General features: G+C 43.8%; 1 protein-coding gene across 2 annotated transcripts in view; it reads right to left on the bottom strand.

The window, feature by feature from the left end:
- Positions 1 to 22,841, bottom strand: part of FRMD1 (FERM domain containing 1) — a 32,545-nt gene extending 9,704 nt beyond the window's left edge. For both annotated transcript variants that reach the window (XM_053939449.1, XM_053939450.1), the window contains exons 1-8: positions 22,746 to 22,841; positions 17,849 to 17,939; positions 8,983 to 9,062; positions 6,886 to 6,962; positions 5,069 to 5,255; positions 2,757 to 2,912; positions 383 to 448; positions 106 to 174 (exon numbers count right to left, since the gene is read on the bottom strand). In XM_053939449.1, coding sequence (XP_053795424.1) covers positions 106 to 174; positions 383 to 448; positions 2,757 to 2,912; positions 5,069 to 5,255; positions 6,886 to 6,962; positions 8,983 to 9,062; positions 17,849 to 17,939; positions 22,746 to 22,841 — 822 coding nt within the window. The remainder of the gene's footprint in view (positions 1 to 105; positions 175 to 382; positions 449 to 2,756; positions 2,913 to 5,068; positions 5,256 to 6,885; positions 6,963 to 8,982; positions 9,063 to 17,848; positions 17,940 to 22,745) is intronic.
- Positions 22,842 to 23,885: the final 1,044 nt, after the last annotated feature.

Raw genomic sequence — 23,885 nt, 5'->3', positions numbered from 1 at the left:
CATGCAAGTGACAGGCCCTAACGCAGCAGCACAGGCAGGCCGACATCTCTGCCACGTCCCAGGCTGGCAGCCACTGGCAGATGGCCTCCATTCCATCACACTCACCAGAAAGGCCAGCTTCCCGATGTGTGACCAGGGAAAGTCGTAGAGGAGCTGGCGAACGTGATTCACCTCCTGCAACACATCAAACTCAGAGTGACACAGGGACTGGCAGGTACAGGGTGGAATCAGCGATGTGCAAAGAATTTGCAAACAACCAAGAATTTGAGATATGTGGAGCCTGGGGTTTGCAGGGGAGGCAGAGGAGCCACGGTGAGGGGGGAGGACAGGGAACTGGGCAGAGTTAATGCTACACCAGAAGGCTTTCACAGCAGTCTGTTACCTGATAGATGTGCATTCCTCTCAGGGTCAGGCCCAGGATAACTGTCGGTCGATCCTCCTTCTTATCCTAAAAGAACAGAAGAGTCAAAGGTTAATCTACAAAGACCACGCTCTTGTTCTGGCACCTACTGCAGGAGAGGTAGCAGGACTCCTCATCACACAGATGCCATCAGCTCATTTGGTTTTTATTATGTTTGTTAAGTGCACCTTGCCTTGTTGACCCCTGAAATACCTACACCTAAAATCCCCTCATGCTGGGAGGCTCAGGCATTTCACAGCATATGTCCTAGTTGCCCTGGAACAGGGAATCCTGTAGCTTTAGTGATTTGAGAATGTGGACAATTATTGTTCTCAGAGGTACCTTGTAAACTCTCTCGTAACCACGTGCTGTCTCTGCTGTCCCCATGAACATGCACCACTCTTGCTCTCCAGCTGACAGAGAGCCCAAAACAGAAGAGGAGCCCATTCCCCTCTCCTTGCCACAGCACGGCTGCTCCCATCCAGGGATTTGCTAGATCTTAGATGTCCCTTGGCTGGGGGAGAGCTAATCAATGCCCAGTTACTGGGACTTTCATTCTAACATTCGACCTTGGTGTTGGGAGTAGGTGGTTTTACATGAGTTTTATTACCTGGGTTGAAATACTATCTGACTTTTAACTCCTGCTGCATCTTGGTACTACATACTTGGCCTCTATTCAGATTCTTTTGCTTGAAAACCAAAAAATATCATAAACTAATTCTTTCAGCTTCTCCTAACACAGCAGAGTTAGGGAGGAGAACACATGCATTTTTTTTGTTAGGAGGAAAAGTAGAGAGAAAATGTGGGGGTAAAGATGTATGGGCTCACAGAGCTCAAACTTAATGTCACAACATTCTCTCCTTATCTGGCTTGCAAGGCACAAGTCTTATGCCATCACATTACCTCCCCCTTTGTCCCTGGTACCATCCATGTCTTCAGCTCAAAGTAAGAAAAATTAAAAAATAATAAGAAATATTTTCTGCCTCCTAAGGACAAAGAGCTTTGTAAATCAGTATTGGTCTGAATGACAGATACGGGGTGTGTTGTGTTTTCTTTTGCAGCTCCGAACCTCAGTAGAAGCCATGAAGAGGGTGTTAAGACAAAAGTGACTGCTTCTGAAATCTCAGAGCAATCAGAACACTAACACCTTCACCTGGCACTCCTCTGCACTTGCTCAGGCAATCTGTGATGCAAGCATCACCTAGGAGGAGCATCTCTCACCACAAAATGAGGTAACTGTGTCACACAGCAGGAATAAGACTATTAAGGATCAAACAACACATGGAAGAGTACATGATGCCTAAATCCTAAATTCAAGTCAGACAGGAATTTAAATATTAAGAGCAACCAATTTCACAGCCTTGGTGTTTTCAGATATAAAATGTATCATGTCCTGCCAGCTGGATTTCTTATGGCATTCAAGTGTAACTAACTCTCTCATGACTGCATCACTAACAGCATTAAGAATCAAAACAGAGAACAGAAGAAAGGTAGGTGAGCATCTTTGGTTTGCAAGCAAATAAGCCTGGACTACTGATCAACATTTATTTTCTCTAGAAAATGCATGTTTCTTCAGTAACTAGAGCTGTTAGAGATGTTGAAAGTACAGGTATACTTCCCAGACATAATTGCCACTGAGCACAAAAACCCAAGAAGCTTAATTATGAGTCTGACAGAGGAGAGTATCTCCATTTGGAAAAAAAGCCTAAGCCATTCCTAATTGCATAGGCAGGTTTCACTCACATAAGTGGAACAGAAAACTTCTCATTAGTCCCATTTCTAGATCTAAACACTCAGCACGTGAAAATGAAGCACCTTCTGTATAAGCAGGTTTGGGTAAGGAGTCTAACAAGGAACAATGTAGGAATTCAAAACTGCCAAGAAAAGCACACAGCTGAAAAAATGCCAGCCACTCTGGCAGGGTTGGAGAAGGAATGGGATACAAAAGTTGGAATGACTCAGTGTCACCTTCAGTTATTACACGACATTTGTGTGAAAGCTGGCCGACCTCTTGTCATTATTTCAATGAACTACAACAAGGAAAAAATAAAGGCTTAATTGATTCTCTGGTGCAATTCGACTGACAGGCAGGGACAAATATGAAGTTTTGCCATTCCTGTGGCCAGTTCCTTGGCTGAGGAACAAAACTAGATTCCAGCTACATCTGTATATTGGTGAGGTCTGTATATTGGATTTGTTTGTGGGGACAGCCCTCATTTGGTTGAGCATTTTAGATTTGTTTTGCCTCTCTAAATCAGAGGCAACTGTCTCTCAAACAAACAGAAAGAGAAAAATGCCATGGTGCATTCAATTAATGATGGGAGAGAAGTTCAAAATAAGAAGCTCTTTGTTTAACCTTCTGCAGCCTGTAGAAGTGGACGGGCACATCTTCCAGCAGGCAGGACTCTTTAATGAACTTCAGCACTGCTTCCTTAGCGCTCAGGCCTTGCTGTTCTCGGTGCATCTCTGGGGCATGTTTCAAGATGTAGTCGCTCCCCCTCTTTGCAATTATCTAAACCGCAAAGAAAACAAACAGGTCAGCAACTCTTCAGCAATCCCCATGAGAGGCAGCTGTGATCAACAACACAGCAGTGGCTGGAGGTGGAGGACGTTCATATATTCCCTCAAGATGTTGGTCTGTGTTTGCCTCTACCTCCCTGGAGGATAAGCATTTAAAACAGCCCAGATGACACTGATGTCTCCAAACAGATCCTAGTGGCAAAACTGTAACAGACCTAGACTACAGAGATCGTGTCAGCCTTTTTCACTTTTAAGTATTGGAATTAGTTTTCCTAACTCTTGGTATCCATAAATGTCTACGGGCAGATAACAAATACTTCTCTGCATGCCAACACAATCAGCAGCAACATCTCTGTTGAGGCAGAAATACTAGGTTTTCCTTTTAAGACCAGAAACTACATGTTAGGCTTATTTAGCATTTCCATTCTCAAAAGGGGTGGATAACACTATCTCAAGGTATTTTTTTATCTATTAGGAGTGGTTGGCAGGCACGTGGCTTCACTAAGCAGTAGGAAAAACCTGCCCTGGGCCTTTTGCTCCTGACCTGCAAGTGCCCAGTTCCCATGTTTGCCCACATGCCCTCTGTACAAAGGTACTGGACAGCTCAGCCCTCTCCCATACTCAACTGCTTCTTTTCAGGCTGTGAGTGGCAGTGACAGCTAAGAGGGATGACTGGCTGAATTCACTTCCCAACATTCCCCACCACCAGGGGCATTTGAAACTGGATTGCACCAAGTACCTGAGAACATCCTGCCAGCAATAACCTGTCCTGGCACAAACCAGGACTCCATCACCACCCAGTTCCCACTTACATTTAATATTAAAGCCCTTGCTTACTCTGTTTGCTAACACCTCTGCATGCCCTGCCAGATTGGTTGCCCTCCTACGAGGAAGGCTGGCCTTGGTGGAGGACACTATTGATGCCATCAGCTGTGCAGTGTCAGCAGAAAGAGATGTGCCAGATCCACGGTTCAAAGCTGGGTGGGTCAGCCCAGGGCAGCAGTGCCTCTCCTCACTGGCACGAGACTTGCGGCAGCCCTTGGCCAAATGATATGAAGCACGTGTTGAGGGAAGTGATTGTGTTGGAGGAGGAGATTGCTCACTATCTCCCCATGGGAGCCCAGGGGCAGGGAGAGAAGCGTCCCCATGCCTGCCAGATTTTGCTGTTTGTAATAATGTAATAAATCATCCACATACTTGCTTGGGGTTTGGCTCAGCACAGGTGAGCAACAGTCTGTGATAAGCCCTTTAACTGCCTCAGAAACAGCACACAAGACCCACCATTTCCAGCCCTTTGTTGGCTACCTCTTGACAGGCACTCTGTAACAAGGAATGGCATGGGATGATGGTGTGTTGTCTGGGAGAAAGGCACACTGCTGCACAGCAAGGCAGGCAGGCTAGGATTTTGTGCATAAAAGAGACTACTGGTCTTCAAGACAAGTCTGGTCACTGATCTGAACCTCTTCCCCAAAGCAGAAGACAGCGCCATCTTACAGGGGAGATGCAACTTGCCTGGGACAAGCAGCTAATTAACAGAGTCTTAAGTAATTTGCTTTCATTTGACCACTAAATCAGTTCTTGGTTGTAAGTCCTGAAGGGCACAAGTCACATGCACATGCTTATAAACAAACATGCAAATGCTTTCTCTTTCCTCTTGCTGCACTTGAGGCAGAGATTAATGACAAAGCAAGCACCAGAGGCACTGCACGGCAGTATTACCCCATAGGGTTTGGATCTATCCATCCCTGAGGCAAGCATTACAGAGAGGGGAACAAAGGGAAATAGACTTGGCTTTGCAGCCCTGAGGTTTTCTGGAGAGCTTGGGTTGTGCAGATCTTGCTGGAAACACACAATCCTTTAAGCCATAGAAGAATTAAACAAAGACATCTTCACTGTCAGAATTATTCATGTGACACCAATACATTTCATCACCAAGGAAGGATGTACCACCCACCTCATTGAGCCCAGGAATGTGCACTTACATCCAGTGGAAAGACAAGAGATCTCCTGAGGGACCTTCAGGGTGATACTCTGCCTGATCACTGCAGTGGGAGATGGGGAAGTTGCATGGCTGCAGTTTGGTACCACCTTGGCATAGCTCCTGCTGTATGCATGATCTGTTGACAGAAAGGTTCCCCCCAAACTTACCCATTGTGGGAAATAAGCCTGAGGTTCAAAATATTTGCCAGCATGGACCTTCTCTCTGTAGTTGCCCAAGTCTGCCTGTAAGCTGTAGGCAGCCAGCAAGAAGTAGATTTCTTCTTTGTGGTTGCAATGAGACATAAGTACTTGCTCTTTGAGATGGCAGTAGTAGAGCTGCCGTGCCACCTTATCACTGCAAGACAAAGGCAAATCTACTTCAAGAACAAAGTTCAGATAAGGCCCCTCAAAAATACCATCCTGCTGAGAAGAGGGATTAAACTTTGACACGTCTCATGTGTGCCAATGCCACCCTGATACAGTTGTGTGTATAAGGAGCACCAAACCAAGATCAAGGTCTTCTCCCACTAAGTGTTGTACAAACATGAGAAATAGTAGCTTCTACCTTGAGAAGCATGAGATCTAAGAAGTTAGGGCAGAAGGCAGATGAAAGAAAAATCACATCACACCTGTTTTGGAGACTGACTACAATCAAGCACTTCTATTTCCCTGGAAAGCCTTTAGCAGCCAGGAGAGTCAACTCCCTTGGACTCTCAGTCCTATTTCTTGCACACCTGTCCTCCTTTTCCCTCTAAACTTGGCACTGCTTTTTGTTTCACCTTGCCTTAGGCTCATGATAGTTCTTAACAGCTAACTCCCTGCAAGGTAGATCAAAAGACACAGGAGCCCTGGGCTTGTTTTTGTCTTCTTCCTCAAGTTGCTAAACAGGGATTGTCTGATAAGCACTAACTATGGCATAGCCTTGATAACCCACACACCCCCTGTCCTCAGAGATCACGGGAAGCCGGCTGCTGACACGTGCATGTAGATGAGGTGCTGGACACTACAGTCTGCTTGTAAAACTGTGTAAGTGTAGTTTGAAGGGGGCAGATAACTATCTCTGCGTGGCTCTACAAACCTCTCCAATTAAATTACTAGTGCAAGAGAAATATGCCTGTGATAGTGGAGGATACATAACTCGGGAGTGGCAGAATGATACGTCATCTCTCTTTGTACAAAAAAAGCAAAATGAAATGAAAAACACTTATCAGCCAGACAGACTCCATAAGAAAGAGTCCCCTGTATCCAAAAGTGAAAGACTATGGGAAGAGAAAACATAGAAAACCACAAGCTTTGCTCAAGACAAGAATGAATGCCAAAAATTTGGTAAAGATTTTAATCCACCTAAATGATCTCAGCTCTTGGCTTCCCCCAGGGACAGAGCCACACCAGAAGTGCTGATGTAAATTAACTCTGTCAGTTGTTCATTTTTAACTACCTCATCCTTTGTTCTGTACCATGGGTGAGAGTGGTGCTGTTTTGAGTGCAGCCCATATTCCATGTGAATGGACTACAAATGAAAAACTCTAAGTTATGAAGTAATTTCTTTGTCCATGTATGAAAGTCCATTTCCAGGAGTAGACCGCACAGAGCACTGCTCAAATACAAAAACCAGATCCAAAACATATGCCTTGGAGTATAATAACTATTTTTGGTATATTCATCTGGTGCCTTTCATACAACCAAAAGACACAAGCAAAAGAGTGCTAATCATGTTTTGATAATGTCATCATTCAACCTGCACTTTCAACACAGATGGAAAAGCAGTCACAATTTTCCTAGGGATATGGAGTATGATTCAGGCAGAAAACATTCAGAGCTGAGTAAGGACATCTGTGAAGGTCTTAAAAAAAAATTCAAGCAGATTTTTAAAGCTTATTTCAATGAGTTCACAGAGATGAGTTTAACAAAGAAACATTTTTCTTTCATTTTAAGAACACACTGAATAATTCAAAACACAGTAATTACCACAGAAGAGATCTTACCCTATTACTCTTCCATTTTCTACGTAGTATTGTACTCTAAAGAACGCAACAAATGGAGGGCTGAATTTCTCTGTCCCCTAGAGCAAAGACAGAAGACGAATTAAATTATGATCAGCATCCAAAATTCCTGTTACCCTCTCTGGTAATGTTCTCTCCTCTGAAATTCACTCCTCATACTGCTTTTCATTTTCTACTCTTAGCAAATTTTAGGAGAGAGTGGCTGTCTTGGAGGCTCATGACAATAAGGCATCACAAAACATTCCAACAGGTTGAACGAAAAAATCTCCTAGGAAGAGCAGAAAATTTTTGGATAGGAGGGATGAGCTGGTGTAAGAGTCCCAGTGTAGCCTGGGGACACCCAAGCTGGCCCAGAATTACCTAGCTCAGCACCTGGCAGCACATTTGTGCTGAATGCAGCAAGTCTAACCCAGCCTCCCTCAAAGCACCAGGCAAGGCAGCAGTGCAGCGTGCCACGCTGGCACAGCCGTGGCGTTTCCAGGGCACTCCTAGGAGCACCCATCCATCCCTGCACCACACCACATCACCCAGAACAGGCACACGTGCTCAGCAGTCACTGCCTGTGGCTGACTGCACCAGCCTGGTACCAGCTCCGTGCCTTTTGTTTGGCAGGGCTGCTGGTTAGTTATTCACACATTCCTGCAGCCACAGAGCAAAAGGCAGTGGTGGTGTCTGCTTCACATGAGGAGTGCTGTTAGAAGAAAGCCAGCATGAGGCCTGTTGTTTTAACTACAGCCTATCTTTCCGACTTACAGGCTTGTTTGAGCAGGAGAAAAAAAAAGGAAAAAGGGAAAAAGAAGAAAGGAACATCTTAGTAGCTCATTCTCTCATCTTTCCTACTTTGCCACTTTCATGTTCACACAGGTAACTTTGCTCCCACAGGCAGTTCCAAGGCTTTGCTGGTCAGATCCATGTCACTGGATGCATCCACATCTGATGCAGACAGCTTCTTGACCATCATCTCCACTTTATTTCTGGAAGCTGTTCATAGTCACCCTATTTTATCAGCTGGACTGGGCTTTCCACCTGAAACCTCTTCAGAGGAATTAAATCCTTCTCAACTAACCCAGTCCAATAGGCTAACTCATCTGAGACTGTAGTACTGCCAGTAGCAACTCATTCAGTCTTTTGTGATTCACATCACACCAGAGGTTCAACACTTATCCTGACCAGAAAAGTGTAGCAAGAATCCAATCACAGAGCGACCTCAAAGCACACCCCATCCTGAGGTGACTAGAAACACCTGCTTTGGGAATCTCTCACTGGCTGGGCAGGCAGCCCCTCTGCATGACTCTGGCTGTTTCTGGAGTAACTCTCACTTGTTTGGGAAAAGCAGAGCACATGCTTGGGGATAAGAGAGATCCCCAAACCTCACTAGTTACCTACAAACTTCTGTAAGCAGCAGAAATGGCAAGTGTGCCTACCCTCTGAAAGAGTAGGCTTAGGCAAGGTGGAAAAAAATAATTTACAACTTTTACAACGACCTGGTTAAGATATCTGAAAGCAATTGCATGCCATACTTTGTTCTAGACTATGGCTCCTCTATTAATGACACACACAAATGGACATTATCATGTCTGAATGAAGAGTATTAAACAGTTACATAAGCTTGTCTTTATTTCATGTAGTTTTTCCCTCCCTTGTCAAGGCTAGCTAGCTTTAAAGAACTAGGACTCATCTCAAAATATCCTTCCTCTCCCTCCACTGTCCTTTTGCACATACTCTGGGAAGAGTCACAGCTCCAGTCATTTCCCATGTATCAGATTCAAGTCACAAAAGGTTATTTTAGGCTGTTTTGCTTAAGGATAAAATGAGGTCTCCAGACTAAATTAAAATGGAAAACTGACCAACTGACCTTCTCCACTTCTGCAGCAGCCAAGCAGCAACCATGTGATTACTATTGCTCAGCTAAAGTTGCATATGGGGCTGGTTTAGCTCTTTTAATTAATTGTACAACTATGCAAAAGTCACTGCATCTTGCTACTGAAAAGTATTGTGCAGACCATCTTCAAGAAATGCTTTATGGAACTTAGTTTAAGAGTTTTCATTTCACTGTGCAGTCCAAAACACCTCTCTTACTTTGGTGGTCTCTTTCTTCCATTCCTTTGAAAAGTATTTGCTAAGCTTCTGCTCCAGGTCTATAAACACATATTCATTATCTGAAAGATAAGAAAAAAGGAATTCAACATAAAATAATTGGAAATGTTTAGTCATTAAACATTTAGGTTACTCTGCAAGTTATTTCCAATCAATACATTTGCTGACCAGGAAATAGACAGAGCAGGAAATTTTTAAAAAAGGAGTACTTACTCTTAAGTACATGTGCTACTCCAGACTGCATGGAAGGAAGGTCATTCACACCTTCAGGAGAACCTGAGCTAAAGGTTCCCAAACACCTTAGCCAGAAATGCAGAATTCCTGCTTTATAACCAAGAAGCTATTTACAAAAGAAAGAAACATCATCTTACCCAGCTAATTGTACTATCTGCTTACCAGATTCAGGGTTTTTTTTTTAATTATTAAACAAGCAAGCCCTACCCAAGCTTGTATTCTACCATCTTGTAGCACCGTGGTCCAATATGGCAAAAGTAAGTAAACAGAGCTGGGTATTTGACAGGTTTCATCCTGTCATGTGAAGAGGATCCTCTGAAAGGGTGAGAAACAAGAGGACCAAACACAAACATCTTTCTCAGAAGGTCTGGTGCATCCTGCTCACACCCAACTTCTTTCATATAGAGAAAAGATGAATGAAAGTAAGGGAAACCTGGCCTGTCTCAAAACACTAAAGGACCAGGACTTGCTCTCCACCCTAGTTAGAGTGAACAAGACACAGCCTGAATAGCACATCTTGAAAGAGGTCTGTGCTGCTTTCAAAGCTGATGTTTCATAACACTGCTTACCAATTATCAAATACAAACAACTCAGCTAGTGAAAGATTTTTTTCCTGAGTCTTCAAGTCTCTTAAGGAAAAAAAAAAAAAAACAAAAAAACAGACAAGACCTGACAGGTGTTTCAGGCTGCAGTAACAATGCCAGCTGAGCACATTCACCTGACCAGTCCCTCTACTCTTTGATCTTGCTTAGGACAGTGTTTTGACAGGTGACACAAGTGCCAAGATGAAGAGTTTGCTCCTTAAACATGAAAGAAGCAAGAATAAAAAGGGGAGGGAAATAAAAGAAAAAAAGAGCCCTTCACAAAACAAACTTCTGCCCCTTAAGACCAGCCCAGACTTCTAAATGAGAGCCTGCACTCATGTCTGTATTATGGCAGATGCAGGCCTGGCATGGCCAGTGTTACAGTGTTGAAGGGGGCTCTGAGCTACCTCACAGCCACCCTTCCACAGCATTCCAGATCCTTACAGGGGCAAATACAACAAATACTTTCTTTGCTAGCTTTCAAAAAACAAGCAAGCAAAACAACCTCCTATTGCCACCTCCTTCAGCTCCTACCTCAAGTTAAAGAAACCACATCTGGTCTATCCAGAGCTGCCCCACACATCACCCTACTAGGAAACCTTCTGTAAAATAGCAGTAACACTGGATACAAAAAGGACAACAGCCAAAAAAGTCCTGTTTCTGTCTCCACGCTCTTTCCTGCATTGTACTGCTTGCAGCTGTACTTTTAATATACCTACACTTCTGTTTATAGCATTACTTGACACATCACATACAGACACAAAATAGTACTTAACTGCACCATCAAAGTGGCTGTATGGAATTTCTGAAAGTATCTGTGGTGGGAATTTAAGTGCTGTAGCACACAGGATGATATGGAAGTTATTTTTTCTGTTTTGATAAGGAGAGGAAGAGTTTTTATCATCACAGAGATTGCATCTCGTACCTGCCTCTTCACTTCTGTCTAAGACAGGGTGGCTGGGGGCTACACTGGCCCCAGCTCTTCCTTCTCTAGGTCCATTAAGATCAGATAACACTGCCTGGAAGAGGCTGATAGAAGTCCTAGTCAGTGAGAGAGAGAAGGGTTTGTTCATGTTAGGCTTGTCTGTGTCAGCTGCCAAGCTGGTAAGCATCTTTCCAGAAAGCTTTTATTAAAAAGTCAGTAAAAGCTCATTTAAGGAATCAATTGCACAGCAAGTGACAGGAGTGGGATAACATAAGCATGCCACCCAGCCCCCCCCCGGGCTTTGGCAGTCCTGGAGCAGGGCAAACCCTCCACTATGGTCCCCTCACACAGCATGGGGTTGGTCCTGTTGGCACAGCAGTGCTGGGTAAAGCCTGTATCAGCTCTGCCAGCACTGTGGTCTTCAGCTGACACCTTGTTAAGAGGCTATAACAAGTTGAAGGGTCACTTTTCCTTTCTACAATGATCCCATGCCCAAAGGCATTTAGAGAAACACATTCATTATTCTTCAATCAGGAGGGAAAAATTGCAATAGTAAGCACAGTGACATACCCCAAACCATCCCATCACCCTCGAATATTACCTCAGAAAGGGAAAAGTGTAACAGAACTATTACACTACAGTAAAGCCATTTTGTTACCCACACCCCAGAGCCCCTCTTTATCTGTCATGTTAATTAGGTTAGAGATGATTTTGTGAGGGCACAGATGTCACACCTGAGGATTCCAGGTTATTATCAGGGAGATAATAACTGGGAGTTGTTACACATAAACCACAAGAATAAGCCAGGCTACAGGAGGACACCCCAATGTATCATCTCTTCTTGGGGGTCCCACTCCTCCCCAGCCCAGTTCAGCATCCTCCCTCCTGTGCAAGAATGCAGCACTGCATTCCTGCCTTAATGAAGTTAATATTGCTGGAATGTCAACCTGCAACATAAGCCTCCATCTACAAAAACAAAGAGGTATTTCCCTCCACAGCCCCACTGCTTTGTAGATGGCTTTGTTTTTTTGTTTTGTTTTTTTTTCCTTACACTGAATTAGTGTTGAAACCCTAAGAGATCTTTTGCCAGATGCTAAAAAACTGTCTGCTTTGAAAATAAGCATCTCTAACAGATATGAGGGCACCAAACTGCAGCACCTCTGAGCAGTGCTGTAAAGGACAATATAGAAATGCACAGATGGCCCCCTTTCCAGGGAGGAATAAATTTGATCTGTGGAACCAAACAGGGCTGGATACTCGGCAGGTACAAACTGTCATTGCTTCAGTGGCCTCATCTGAAGGACAAGTGAAAGGTACTAAGAAGCTGACTGAGAAGCATGCACGCATAAAAATACACTCTCATCCACCTGCAGCTACTGACACTGAGTTCATGAATCTCATCTCAGCACTGTAGGTGATCTTACAAATACATCAGCTTCTCTTGAAAGGCTCCCCCATGTACGTATGTACAGATACCAGACCTGGCACAACTCACACTGCACTGTAATCCCAAGAAATGCATCTGGACAGCCAGCTCCTTTGCAGTAAAGAAATTTACACACTTCTCCCAATTTCACCTTTAAGAATTTTCAAATTAGATTGAAAGCTTATGCTGTAAAAATCACATTTCAAAATAAGCAGTTACCAGAAATGTAAAACACTTCTACTCTGCAAAATTAGCTTAGCACATTTTATGTATTTAAAAAAATATAGGACATGCATTGTTGCAAAAAAATAATGTGCCAGGTCCCCAGTTAGAAAAAAGTGACACAGTTCCAGTGAGTGATGCAGACTTACAATAGGCATTATTTACACTGCAGGAAAAATAGAATAGAATAGAAAATTATGGCTGTAATACAGGGTCAAATCAATTCCAAGTCATTGTTAACCCAAAGGCCATTATTTTGCATTAACCAGTTCTTCCTCATCTCATTTTTTATGAAAAGTAAGTTCTCTGCATAAAAGCTAAGTAATGGTGAATGCAAAAAACCTGTTCTCCTCCTGTGCCCATTGTGGGCTAGGTGCACCAAGAAATTCCACAAAGGTGTCCTACCAAGAGTCAGAGCTTAGGCCCCACAGGCAGCCAGGAAGATCCCATTAACAAATTTGGCTGAGTCATGTATATTTTAGCAATGCAACTAGACAGCCCAGAAGAATAGGATTCAAATAAAATATGAATTAGTGTGAAGCCAAATTTCCACATAGCAAGCATTTTCTGCCTAAAACAGAAGGGAAAAATTATCCACGGCTATTGCACTTAACTTTTCCCAGACATGTCAAGAAGCTTCGTGGCAACATCACTATGTCCCCTGAGGTGCAACAGGAAAGAGAGCAGGAGCAGGACAGAGGGATGCTAGGGTTAGGGGAGAGCTGAAGCTTAAAAAAAAAAAAAAAATAAACAACAAAACCCCACACTACAAAATACCTCACAACACATGCTGTAGACCTCACATAACCTGAACACCAGCACGGATTTTTTTTGTTTGTTTATTGAAGAAGAGCTAGCTACACACCCCCTTTTGCATGTAGATCTACCCAAGCTTTCAAGCATTAGTGATTTGGGAAAATCACTACCCACATGGCACCTGCTCCCACCACCTCTGCATAGCTTCTCAATCCTCCTGGTGTTACCTTTCAAGCCAATAGAAAGAAATGTTGTCCACTTTCTGATATGTGATTGATTAGTTTACTAAAGGGCCTAAAAAGAACTTGGTTCAGGATAATCTTGTGTTTTTAGCTTTAGCTGGAAAGTACATGCATCCCAAGTGAAGGGAAGAATCACAACAGAGGCTGGAAGTAAAGCAAGAGAGGTCCTGGCTGAGGTCACTTTACCTGGGATGGACACAAGGCACATGGAGGGTAGTATGAAAGGAGACAATATCAAGAAGCCTGAGATCTTGTGGTGTTAGGAACTGCTGAAGTCTGAACCCTGAGCTAATGGTTCAGTCATTCCTGGATAGGTACTGCCAGAATTTTACACTGGCATCTTACACTTAGCAACAAGGCATGCCCAGGCAAAGATCTTCAGACTTCAGCAATGTCACAGGGGATTCTTCTGCACAAGAAGAGCTGCAGAACCATTTCCAGCACTGCTCATTCAGAGGCAAAGAAACCCTTTGCAATTCTCAGGCAGGAGAGCACTTGGCTGGATGTTGTACTGATACCAAAGGAGAAACAACTGACAGCAAGTATAGGCCAAAAATTGCCTTCATAGGAAGAGACCATGTAAGTCCTTTCAAGGAGTACTTTATACTCTCTGGACATCTGAACCCCTGCAACTCCCTCTAGGTGGTACACTTCTGCATGTGTTTTTCTTATATTGCATTTAACTCGTCTGAGGTACCAAAGCAACTGTAATAGAGTTGTACCTTAGGTTAGAATACACGAGAAATTAATAAAGGACATTCAACTATGCAAGTAGATTTAAGAGAGGGCAGGCAAGAAGCATGGAGAGTGAGAAAGGACTGGTGTGTAGAAATCATAAGGTATTTCAGAGAACTTTTGTTATTTGTCTCCTAAGAAACCCTTTGCTATAAGAGACACTCGTGTGATCTAAAGATAACCTGTTAGAATAGTCTGTCCATGAACTTCAGTACTGGAGGATATACAGATGCAGAAGAGTTAATCACTGAGCTCCTTGGTAAGCATGTGCTGGGAAGCATGTGCTGGGCCTGGCAAGGTGAACAGCCATTAGCTTTAAAAAACAGAGTATTATCCTTGAGGCAAGGGAGCTGAAGCAAAGGGATTTGGTTTTGTAAGAAAGCCAGCCTGACAAATTCATAAGAGGACACAGACAGTGGCAGGGTATAGGAGCTGCAGTCTTGCTCCTTCCCAATTGAAGGCTTCCATCTGCTTAGGTCAAGCAAGGTTTGCTCCTAGAAAGGCATCGCTCAAAACTCGGGATCGAAGGGATCTGGGCTGTAACAACAAAGGAAGTTTGGCTGTTCTTTGTCTGCTGACATTCCGTTTTGTTTTAGAAGACTGAATGTGTCGCTGCACACACTTTCCGATAACAAGAGGGAAACATCCCTCAGGGCACTAGATAAGGTTGAACCCACAGGAGGATTTGTCATATAAGACTCTGCTGCTGAAGCCTATGAAACCTGGCAGGGTCACAGGATCTTTCACTGAGCAAACTGCAAGTAAAAAAAAAAAAAAAAAAAAAAAAATTAAAAACCAAGCACTTCAGCAGCAGGAGCACACAAGGTATAGCCTGCCTGCTGATCCATGACAAAACTAGAAGAGCAACATGTCCCAAAGTTTGTAGGACCTCCCATTAATGCACATTCCTGAACCCGATTTTCAAAGTGATCAACTTCTTACAGATACAAGTTTTTTTCTCCTCAGATATATTAGATAGAAGCGGTTTTCCTCTTGAGAATAAAAAACAGTTCAAGAGCAGAAGGGATGAAAAATTCCATCCTGGCACTATTACTGTTACCCTTAATCCTGAAGCTTGCCCTCAGCATCTGCAACATCCAGAAGAGAAGGCAATATATTTAGGCATCAAATGCTGGGAAACTCACTCCAAGACCTGCAGCTTAGATTTTACAGCATTCATGGTTTGCAGCTTGCATGGTGCTTTACGGTCCCGTTTCCCTTTTTGCCACACTTAGGGGTTAAACTTCTGTTTATGATTAAGGACCCCAACCTCTCCCCCTCACACACATACTTTCTATGAGACCAACTGAGCATTAGTGTATCTGTACAATGTCTGCAGGTCAAATGGGCTCCTAATCCAGATAATCCATGCAGTGTGATTGGCTCCAGTTCTGTAGAAATCCTTTAATTTTCATTCTCTTGCTAATGCCGACAGTCAGGGTTTTGTTGACAAATTAGCAGCAAAGTAATGGATGCAGGTGGATTAGAATACCTTGTTTTGCATGTGGCAGTATCAGACTGCCAAAAATAAATACAGATTAAGAAACCAGGAAAGATATCATTACTAAAACAGGGTGGCTGTTTTTTTTAAAAAATGTCTTCTTGAAGTTGCAGCACAGAAAGCATGATGAAGGAGAGGATTGCCTTGTTCAAAAATGTAGATGCTTCCTCTCCATTTTTAGGATACCTAGCTCAGCTTTTCCTGAGAGACCACGCCTATGCCTCCCCCCTTCACAGCCTCTGTGGGATGTACACTGACTTGCTACTCAGCCAAGGCAGTCAACTTAAGCCCCCACAGGTGCTGGCAACCCTAGGAATGAAAAAGGCAACCCTGGGAATGCAACATTTACCCAGGCCTCCCCACTACCTGACCGCTTCCCTTTTTTGAGATGATAGCTTGTTGTTGAAGTCAAAAATCCCTGAGAAGCAGGCAATACCTTAAAGGCAACTTCCAAATGCCAGACTCAGTGCTACACTCGCTACAGAGGCAAGACCTTAGCTGCCACAGGCAGAAAGGGAGATGATCAGCAGTCTGTTGACCAAAACAAGGCAGAGAGAAACCAAGTTGTGGAACAGAAAAAATATTTCCTTTCAGGAAAGCAAATAACTAGCACCTGAAACAAACAAACAAGATGTTAATTCAGGCTACTGGACTCTTGTAACTCTTTTCCTTGACTTTTTAAGAGCTTTCTTGAAGAATTAGCTGCGATAAGAAGGAAGAATAGTTTCATGAAGTGAGAAGGCTGTTTCCACTTAAAGCTGTGGGCAATATACTCTAAAGTCTGGTCAGAACAGCTTTGTTATGCTCTTTGGGATGCAGTGGTTACAATGCATTTCCAACAGGTTGAAAGGTATCTGCCACTACAGGGTATTTTGGGACCAGAAACCCTGTGCTTGACAGGGTGAAGAAAATTGCTACACAGAAAAGGTGTGAGGGAAGGAAAAAGCAGGGTATGGAAAATATGAAACAAAGAACATGTGAAGGGGGGGGAAAAGTGAAAGAAACAGGAGAAGAATTCAAAGCAAATAGGAATGAAATTGCCCTGTCTTACAGGAGAGGACAAGAGTTCCAATTTCAGCCAAGATGTCCTGCAAGTGGAATAAGCAAAACCTGGTGTTAAAAAATGTCACAAAGGAGAGGATTCAGAAACACAGATGATTTGTGAAAAAAGGTAAGAGCATTTAAGTCTGCTCACATTAAAAAACTCTGCTGTTTTAAAGCACAGCTATATTAGGTTTAAGGAATCTCTCAAACACTCTACAAACCTTATGGAGATAAAAAGCTTATGTTCCTTTCAGTTTGAACACTGCACTCAAAAAAAGTAGTTCTTACAGAATGAGAGCATAAAGAAAATGAGACAAACTTAGAAAAAACACCTTATTTTATCCTACATATTTATAAAGAGGCAAAAGAAACCTTATTTGGAAGGACTTATAAAAGACTACTGTCATTTCAATGAAATATCTAGAATTGCAGTAGTAAATAACATAATTGAGAAAAGTTTTTGGAGGAGAGACAAGTCTTTCAGGGCTTTTGGAAATGTGGGGAGGCAAGATAAACAAGATGACAGATCCATTTCTAATTACTAAGAGCTGAGGTGTGGGAGGGAATGTCAATGCTTATACCATACCAGAAATGCGATCTCTCATATCAATTTGCTTCTTTAAGGCATCATCTTAACATCATTTTCTGGCCATAGGACCAAGCAAACTGGACTTTAACTCAGGGACTAGAAGTTTTGAATAAAGTGATATTTCAAAACCCAGTGTGTTCCACGCATGCATTCAGTCCCTTACAATCATTTGAGTTTCCTCCCCAGTGTCACATTCTTCACATATGACTTCAGATGATAAGTAACAATTTCAGCCCCAAAATCCTTTTAAAATCCAACTCCTGTTCGATACCTATAGTTTTGAATATAGTAACAAATATGTTGACTAGCAACTCCCACTACAGGAGAGAAAAAAAAGCCTCACAAAGAGGTGGAATCCAAGAACAAAGGTGGAGAACAAAAGCCCCCCCTTTACTCAGTTTGTCTGCCCACATACCAAAGATCAAAAGAGCTCTGGGAAGGCTCTGCATAATCTACATACTTTGTGACCTTATTACAATCAAATTCCCCCCGCAGGCACAGCCACTGTGTATATATGCACACACTGTAAATACACAAGTGGGTCTGTGGATGTTTGCCAAGTCACTTGCTCGTGCATTGAGTTTGCTTACTTTTAACAATGCTGAGGCCAAAGAAGTGAGGCTCTTTAATCTTCACTAAATCACAAACTTGCTGAAAGAGCTCCTGTCCAGTGGCTTTGACCTGAAAGACACAACCAATCCAACATTACAGATGGCTCACGCACCTGGATGGAGCAACTCTTCTAAAGAAGAGTTCTAAAGAAGAGTTGCAGGCCAATACATTTTTGGGTACAAAATACCCAACCACAACCACACCAGAGAACAAGCTTTGTTTTCAGTATTATTGCTATTATTGTAGAACAGTAATCATTAATATTTACAGGAATGAAAATACTGCTCTCTTGCAGATTTTTTTTTTTTTTTTTTTTTTTTTTTTTTTTTTTTTTTTTTTTTTTGAGAAAAGAAAAAAAAAAACCACAAAACCAAAAGTTTTCATTCAGGAGAACCAGGAACTAAAGTACCCAAACAAACACAAGACTAAGTAGCTCATAGGTTAGAGATATGGTTTTTCTGTACCCCACACAGAAGAACTTGTTCTGTCTCCTGCTGACTTCTAGTCACACAGCTACTGACATCTTCATCTTTGGCAGCTGCAGCCAAAAGCCTGTAAGACCTTGCCTGTTTCCCTGCACACTGAGACCTTCCGATATCCCTGCCTCCTGTAATGCACAGACTGCCCCAGAAGGAGCATGGTTCTGGTTAACTGCATGTGCAGACCTGGATGTGTACTATGATAGGAAGATTCCCCCACCAAACATCCCCCCATCCATAGCCTCATTTCCCCCTGTCCCACTGCACCATCTCAGGAGTACTGACAGACAACCCAAGGCAAATACAGAAATCCCCCAGCCCACAGAGGCATGGGGAAAGGAGTTCAGAGAAAGAGCAGATGGGGAGAACAGAACAGCACTGGCACAAACAACCTCAGCTCAGGCTGTAGTGCAGCCAGCTGCAGCTGCAAAATGGGCCAGGACCTTGGAATTTCGTTACCCCACTGGTGGACAATGCAGATTAGCAGTGCCAGGAGCAGCTGCCTGCAGGGGTATAGTGCAGTGCTCTCTACTGAGCAACAAAGATCACAGGGCAGAAGTCGACTGTTCAACTCTCCTACAAACCAATCACCCTCCTAATTTTTAAAGCTCCTTTAGTGTAGGTATGCCACACACCCCAGAAACTGGCTTGCACTCGCCTCCCTGCCCCAGGCTGTACCATGTCACTAGACATGGACAATGGGGAACAGGAGGTCATTTAAGTACTCATTTTATTCTACTTGACAAGGCATCAGTAGCCAGACAGTCACTACTGTTTTATCAGGAGCTCTGAAGCCTGCACTACACCAATGCAAACACGTGTAAGCTTTGAGCAGGGAGGAGGTAGTGCACAGTTCTGATAAGACCCAAAACCACATCTGGGTCTTATAATTATGAGTCTCTGTGTGAGACTGCACCCTTTCAGTCTCACACCTAGATGCAGTGTTTGGTCAGACACCCAGAACACACATTTGGAAGGTAAAGTTGGGCACAGAGCAATCTCCTTTGCCAAAGAAGCAAGCTCTGAGCATGTTCTCCTAGCTGGGAAGGATTTGCTAAGAAAGATGTGACCTACCTCTAGCCAGAATGGTTATGGGCATTTACAAGAGTCACTGGCAGCACAGGACTACCTGTAAATGCTACACAATGAGATAAATTTTCTAAGTGGCAAGCTTTCATACCTAAGGAAAGAAAAACCTGCTTTAAGATACTTAATTCTAGGGAAATGAGCACTTCAAGTGACAGTTTTGTGGCACATAGCTCTAAACAGTGATTTAGGCAGAGTTCTTGCACAACAGGTATGTTACTACTACCTTGTCCATTCTCCTCTTGGCACTTCCCTTCTGTATCAAGTTCTACTCCTAGCCCTAAAGGCTATGCAATACCTGACAACTTACAACAATTACACTTGCAACTGCTGTTCTCTCCTCCTACTTTCCCCTCTGCTCGAAGCAACCAATACTTCCCTTTGCATTTTTCATCTTTGGACTTTCCTCCCTATGCATATGGTTCCTGTGCCAAGACTGATCTCAGAAATGTTATGACTCATTCCTTCCACTGATACTCAGCTTTGCCCCATGTCGGGCTCAGGGCTTCTTTACACGTGAAATTTAGTCCAAAATGAAATCAAGTGCAAGTTTTCAGAGGGTAACTGCTACTCCAAGGTCATTCTGTGTACAGATATTCACGTGCATTAGTTACCTGTATCTATTTTTCTTAGTACATATGCTTTGAAACATCAGCTCTCCTGTTCACAGAACAATTGAAAGACTTCAGACCTATGCTTGCCATTCACCAACCCACAGGACCTCACCAGACTACCTCCACTCCAAAAATTTCTCCCACTTTGCCTTGCCCTCCCTCAGAGCAGCTGGTGAGCTGCAGCACACCCTAGTTCCCCTCATAGCTCTGCTTCTCCTCATGTTCACAGTCGGTCCCAAGAAGGCAGTTTTATTCCTCACCATCCCCCCAGACTCACTGTACATTCAGAAAGGTAGACATCAAAGCTAATTAAGAGATACTTGATTGTGGGGGAAGAGAATTTAAAATGGCTCCTGCTCTTCCCTCTTCAACAGCACTATCTGTGAATGGTGTAAGAGAAATATATTTTAAAGAGCAAGCTTCAATCTATATGTGACCACATAAAACACATATAGGTAAACTCTTATCTGGAAGGGTGGAATTTATATGGGAGGGGAGAGGGAGGACTTACCTGCATAAACACTGTGCTTATCATGGGAAGGATCTATAATTTATTCTGCTGGAAAGATAACCATTCCTACCTACCTCACTGAGCTGCAAGCTTGTTTAGTATTTGCATTCCACACTGAAGAGGTTAAAAGGCTTTGGAAATCTTTAGTAGTGGCATTATTATTCTAATAAATGCACGAAGTATCATCTGTGGTTGTGCTAATTACATTTGGGTTCTACCAACATCACTAGAAAATTGCCTTGATGTTTCTTTAAAAAAGAAAGATCTCTCCAGCTGTGAAATCTTAATTTTTGTTGCTGTTTTGAATGAGTGTTGTGGTAAAGTCAGAAGCCAAATGAAAAGCTGTTTCTGGTGACTTGCCCAGCTGTAACAGGTCATGTTTCACTCTCTATGCAATTAGGACACAACTGAATGTTGAGGTCTCATGTTTTGGCCCAGGCAGCTATTCCCTTTCATGAAGGCATCTCCAAGTACATACTTTCCCAATTTCCCAGACACAGAAAGAAAATGGTATCAGAAATGACATGGGCTAATGTCTTTAAAAGGAATACAAAGAGATGCTGTGGAGGATTCCTCTGCAGGACAATGTAGTGATGCACAAGGCACCCCAGCTTTTTGGAGGGGCAGCAGGCTGGGACAGAGGAACAGGAAGAGACACAGCACTTTGTCCCTGTCAGTGATCAGTGCAAAAGGCCACTTCTTATGCTGACTAAATATTTTAGAAGTATTAAAAAAGACATGCAGATGTACCATTTAGGAACCTGGTTTAGTGGTGGACTTGGCAGTGTCATGTTTATGGCTGGACTCAAGAGTTTTTCTCACCCCAAATTTATTTTACGATAAACTGCAGGTTTTCATGCTTTACCGGAGCATGACCCAGTGGTGAAGGAACAGCTGTGTGCTCCATTCAAACACAGGCACAGCGAGGAGCAGTGACAGTGTCAGCCCTGCTGATGCACTGCCCTCCTGCACCTTCCCCATGGCCAGCTGGCTCTGCTATCTCCCATCTTTAGCCTTCCTGATAAGAGCTATAAGAAAGTGAGATTTAGGGTCAGCTGCAACAGACCATTACCCAGGCCTGTACACCTGCTGCCAAGAACTTAATTAAATCATCGTTTTCTGCCTTGCACAAAAGCCAGCAGATTGCAGAAGGCTTCTGGGGCAGTGGATGGGCTGGGTTTGAACCAGTAACCTAGAAGCAGAGCGTCCCAGATTTTTCTGCTAAAGCTTTATTCCATCCAGCCCTTGAGGCTGTTTCAGTTAAGGACGCCACACTTACACACAGCAGGTAGGAAAATTCCGACACGGATTTTGAAGATTAGCACGCATAGTTTCAAAAGCCACAGTTGCAATCAAGTACTTAAAATAACAGTTCACCTCAACTGTCTTCTCCCCCTCCTCATCCCAAAGCAGGGGAAAAAGACCTACCCAAAACAAAGCCAAATCTCCCCAGCCCACACGAGTGCATGCACACACTCACAAGTGAGCACTTATCTTTGAAACTCGCTGGTCCTCTGAACGCCAAGTGCCTCTTGTCAAGCTCAGTTTCTCACAAGTTCAAGGAGCAGCCAGCATTGCACCAAGAGGCACCGTGCTGTGCCGACACCATGCCACCCTGGGCTGCCAGCTGAGCTGGCCCTGCTGCCATTCATGCTCACTTTGAGACATTCGAGGTAGCAATCAAAGAAATGAGGCAACTTGCCTCGATTTTTTGTGTGTACGAGTACTCAAGAGGAGGGAAAAAACCCCACCCTCAATGGCTGTTTGCCTTAGACTCTTTGAAGGGATCTGCAGGCTGTCAAAACCAGGGATAGCTGGACTCTTTACAAGAGTAAACAGTCATATGTTGGGTACACTTGCTAAGTAATCAAGGTATTTCAGGTTCAGTTTTTAAAAAATTGTTGGATTATTACAACAATGGAGCAGCAAAACCATTCAGAGATAATAAAAATGTAAATAACAACAGAAAAAGAGCAGAGGAGACCCCCACCCTACAAACACAGACTTGACTTCTAAGGCACTCTGCGAATGAGTTGAAGCTGCCCAATTAGAAAATGGAGCACCAATTACCCTAAGCTGGCTAATAGCCTTTCGGTCAGCAGACCAGCACCAGGCTTTTGGGAGAACAAAGGGAGCTAACAAAACTGAACCGTGGCTGCAATGCAGCGACCTCCTGGCCACTCACCCCAACGGCCAGGCTGAGCTGCTCACGGGTGGGCAGGAAGACGCAGACGCTCCGGATCTCTGGCTGCATCCTGCCTGCCAGCAGTGTCCTGCTCATGGTGGGCAGCTCCACAGGGGCTGGGGTCTCCTCTCCAGACAGGTGTCAGGCTCCCTTCATCCCATGTACCTGTTGAAAAGGCGAGAGCATCAGTGCTGTGCTTCTCTTGGCACTGGGAGCAGCTCACAGCATGCATGTGATGAGATGTTTAAAAACAAAACCACTCCCAACAGTCATCCATTTTCCAGGGCCAGTCAATGTTTCCACCAGCATCACAGCACGAATCAGGCAGCATCAACCTTTTAAACAGCTTAAAGTCCCATGAGAGGGCCATAAAGCAATGAGGTCTCCCTGGAATAACATACCAGGGAGGTTTCAATAACTCAAGGTTTCCAGACTCGTATAAGCGATAAGGCAGGTGGCACCTTGGGCCATTGCCTGAAAACACGTGACATGGGGGAGCGCCCCATCCTTCAGCCAGGCACCTCGCTCACTCCCAAAGCAGAGATTTCAATGGGCTGTCAACAGGCACATGTCAGTGCAGAAGACTTCATCTGCGCTGTCCTCCCCCTCACTCCATCCCTACGCCCTGGGTAACCACTGCCTGAAATCCTCTACACCTCAACTCAAAGGAGGAGGTGGAACACAAACTCAAAAGGCTGAGCCACTGTATAACACCTTTTGTGAGGTAAGCACTGCCCTCCTCTCAAGTACTGAGCACAGACTGCACAAGCATCTCACAGCTGAAGTTCAGATATTAACAGAAATAAAAGATGGAAGTTTTCTTTGCAGCCAAATGCGGAGTAGCCAACATCATCTTGACTTTACAGCTAGGTTAGACAGTTTCCTCAGCAACTTGTACCATTTTATGGATAGTCCTCTCCTCTACAATGCTCTCAGCATTCCTCTCAGGAAGTATCCTGTGGCACTTGATGAATCCATCAGGAAGGGGAAAGGCTCCTCGAGGTTGGTTAGGTATCAATGCCAGCAGAGACCTCAACCAGCAAGACACCAACCGTGGGGTCCACTCCATCCCCATGCAAGTTTTGATGTAAGTCAACCCCCAGCTGCCCTGAACAAAGGGGTTGACTCCCTTCTACCAGC

Source organism: Vidua chalybeata, chromosome 3, assembly GCF_026979565.1.
Source record: "Vidua chalybeata isolate OUT-0048 chromosome 3, bVidCha1 merged haplotype, whole genome shotgun sequence".
NCBI classification, from domain to species: Eukaryota; Metazoa; Chordata; class Aves; order Passeriformes; family Viduidae; genus Vidua; species Vidua chalybeata.
Note: the sequence above shows the minus strand (reverse complement) of the source record. Positions and strands in the feature narration are given on the sequence as shown.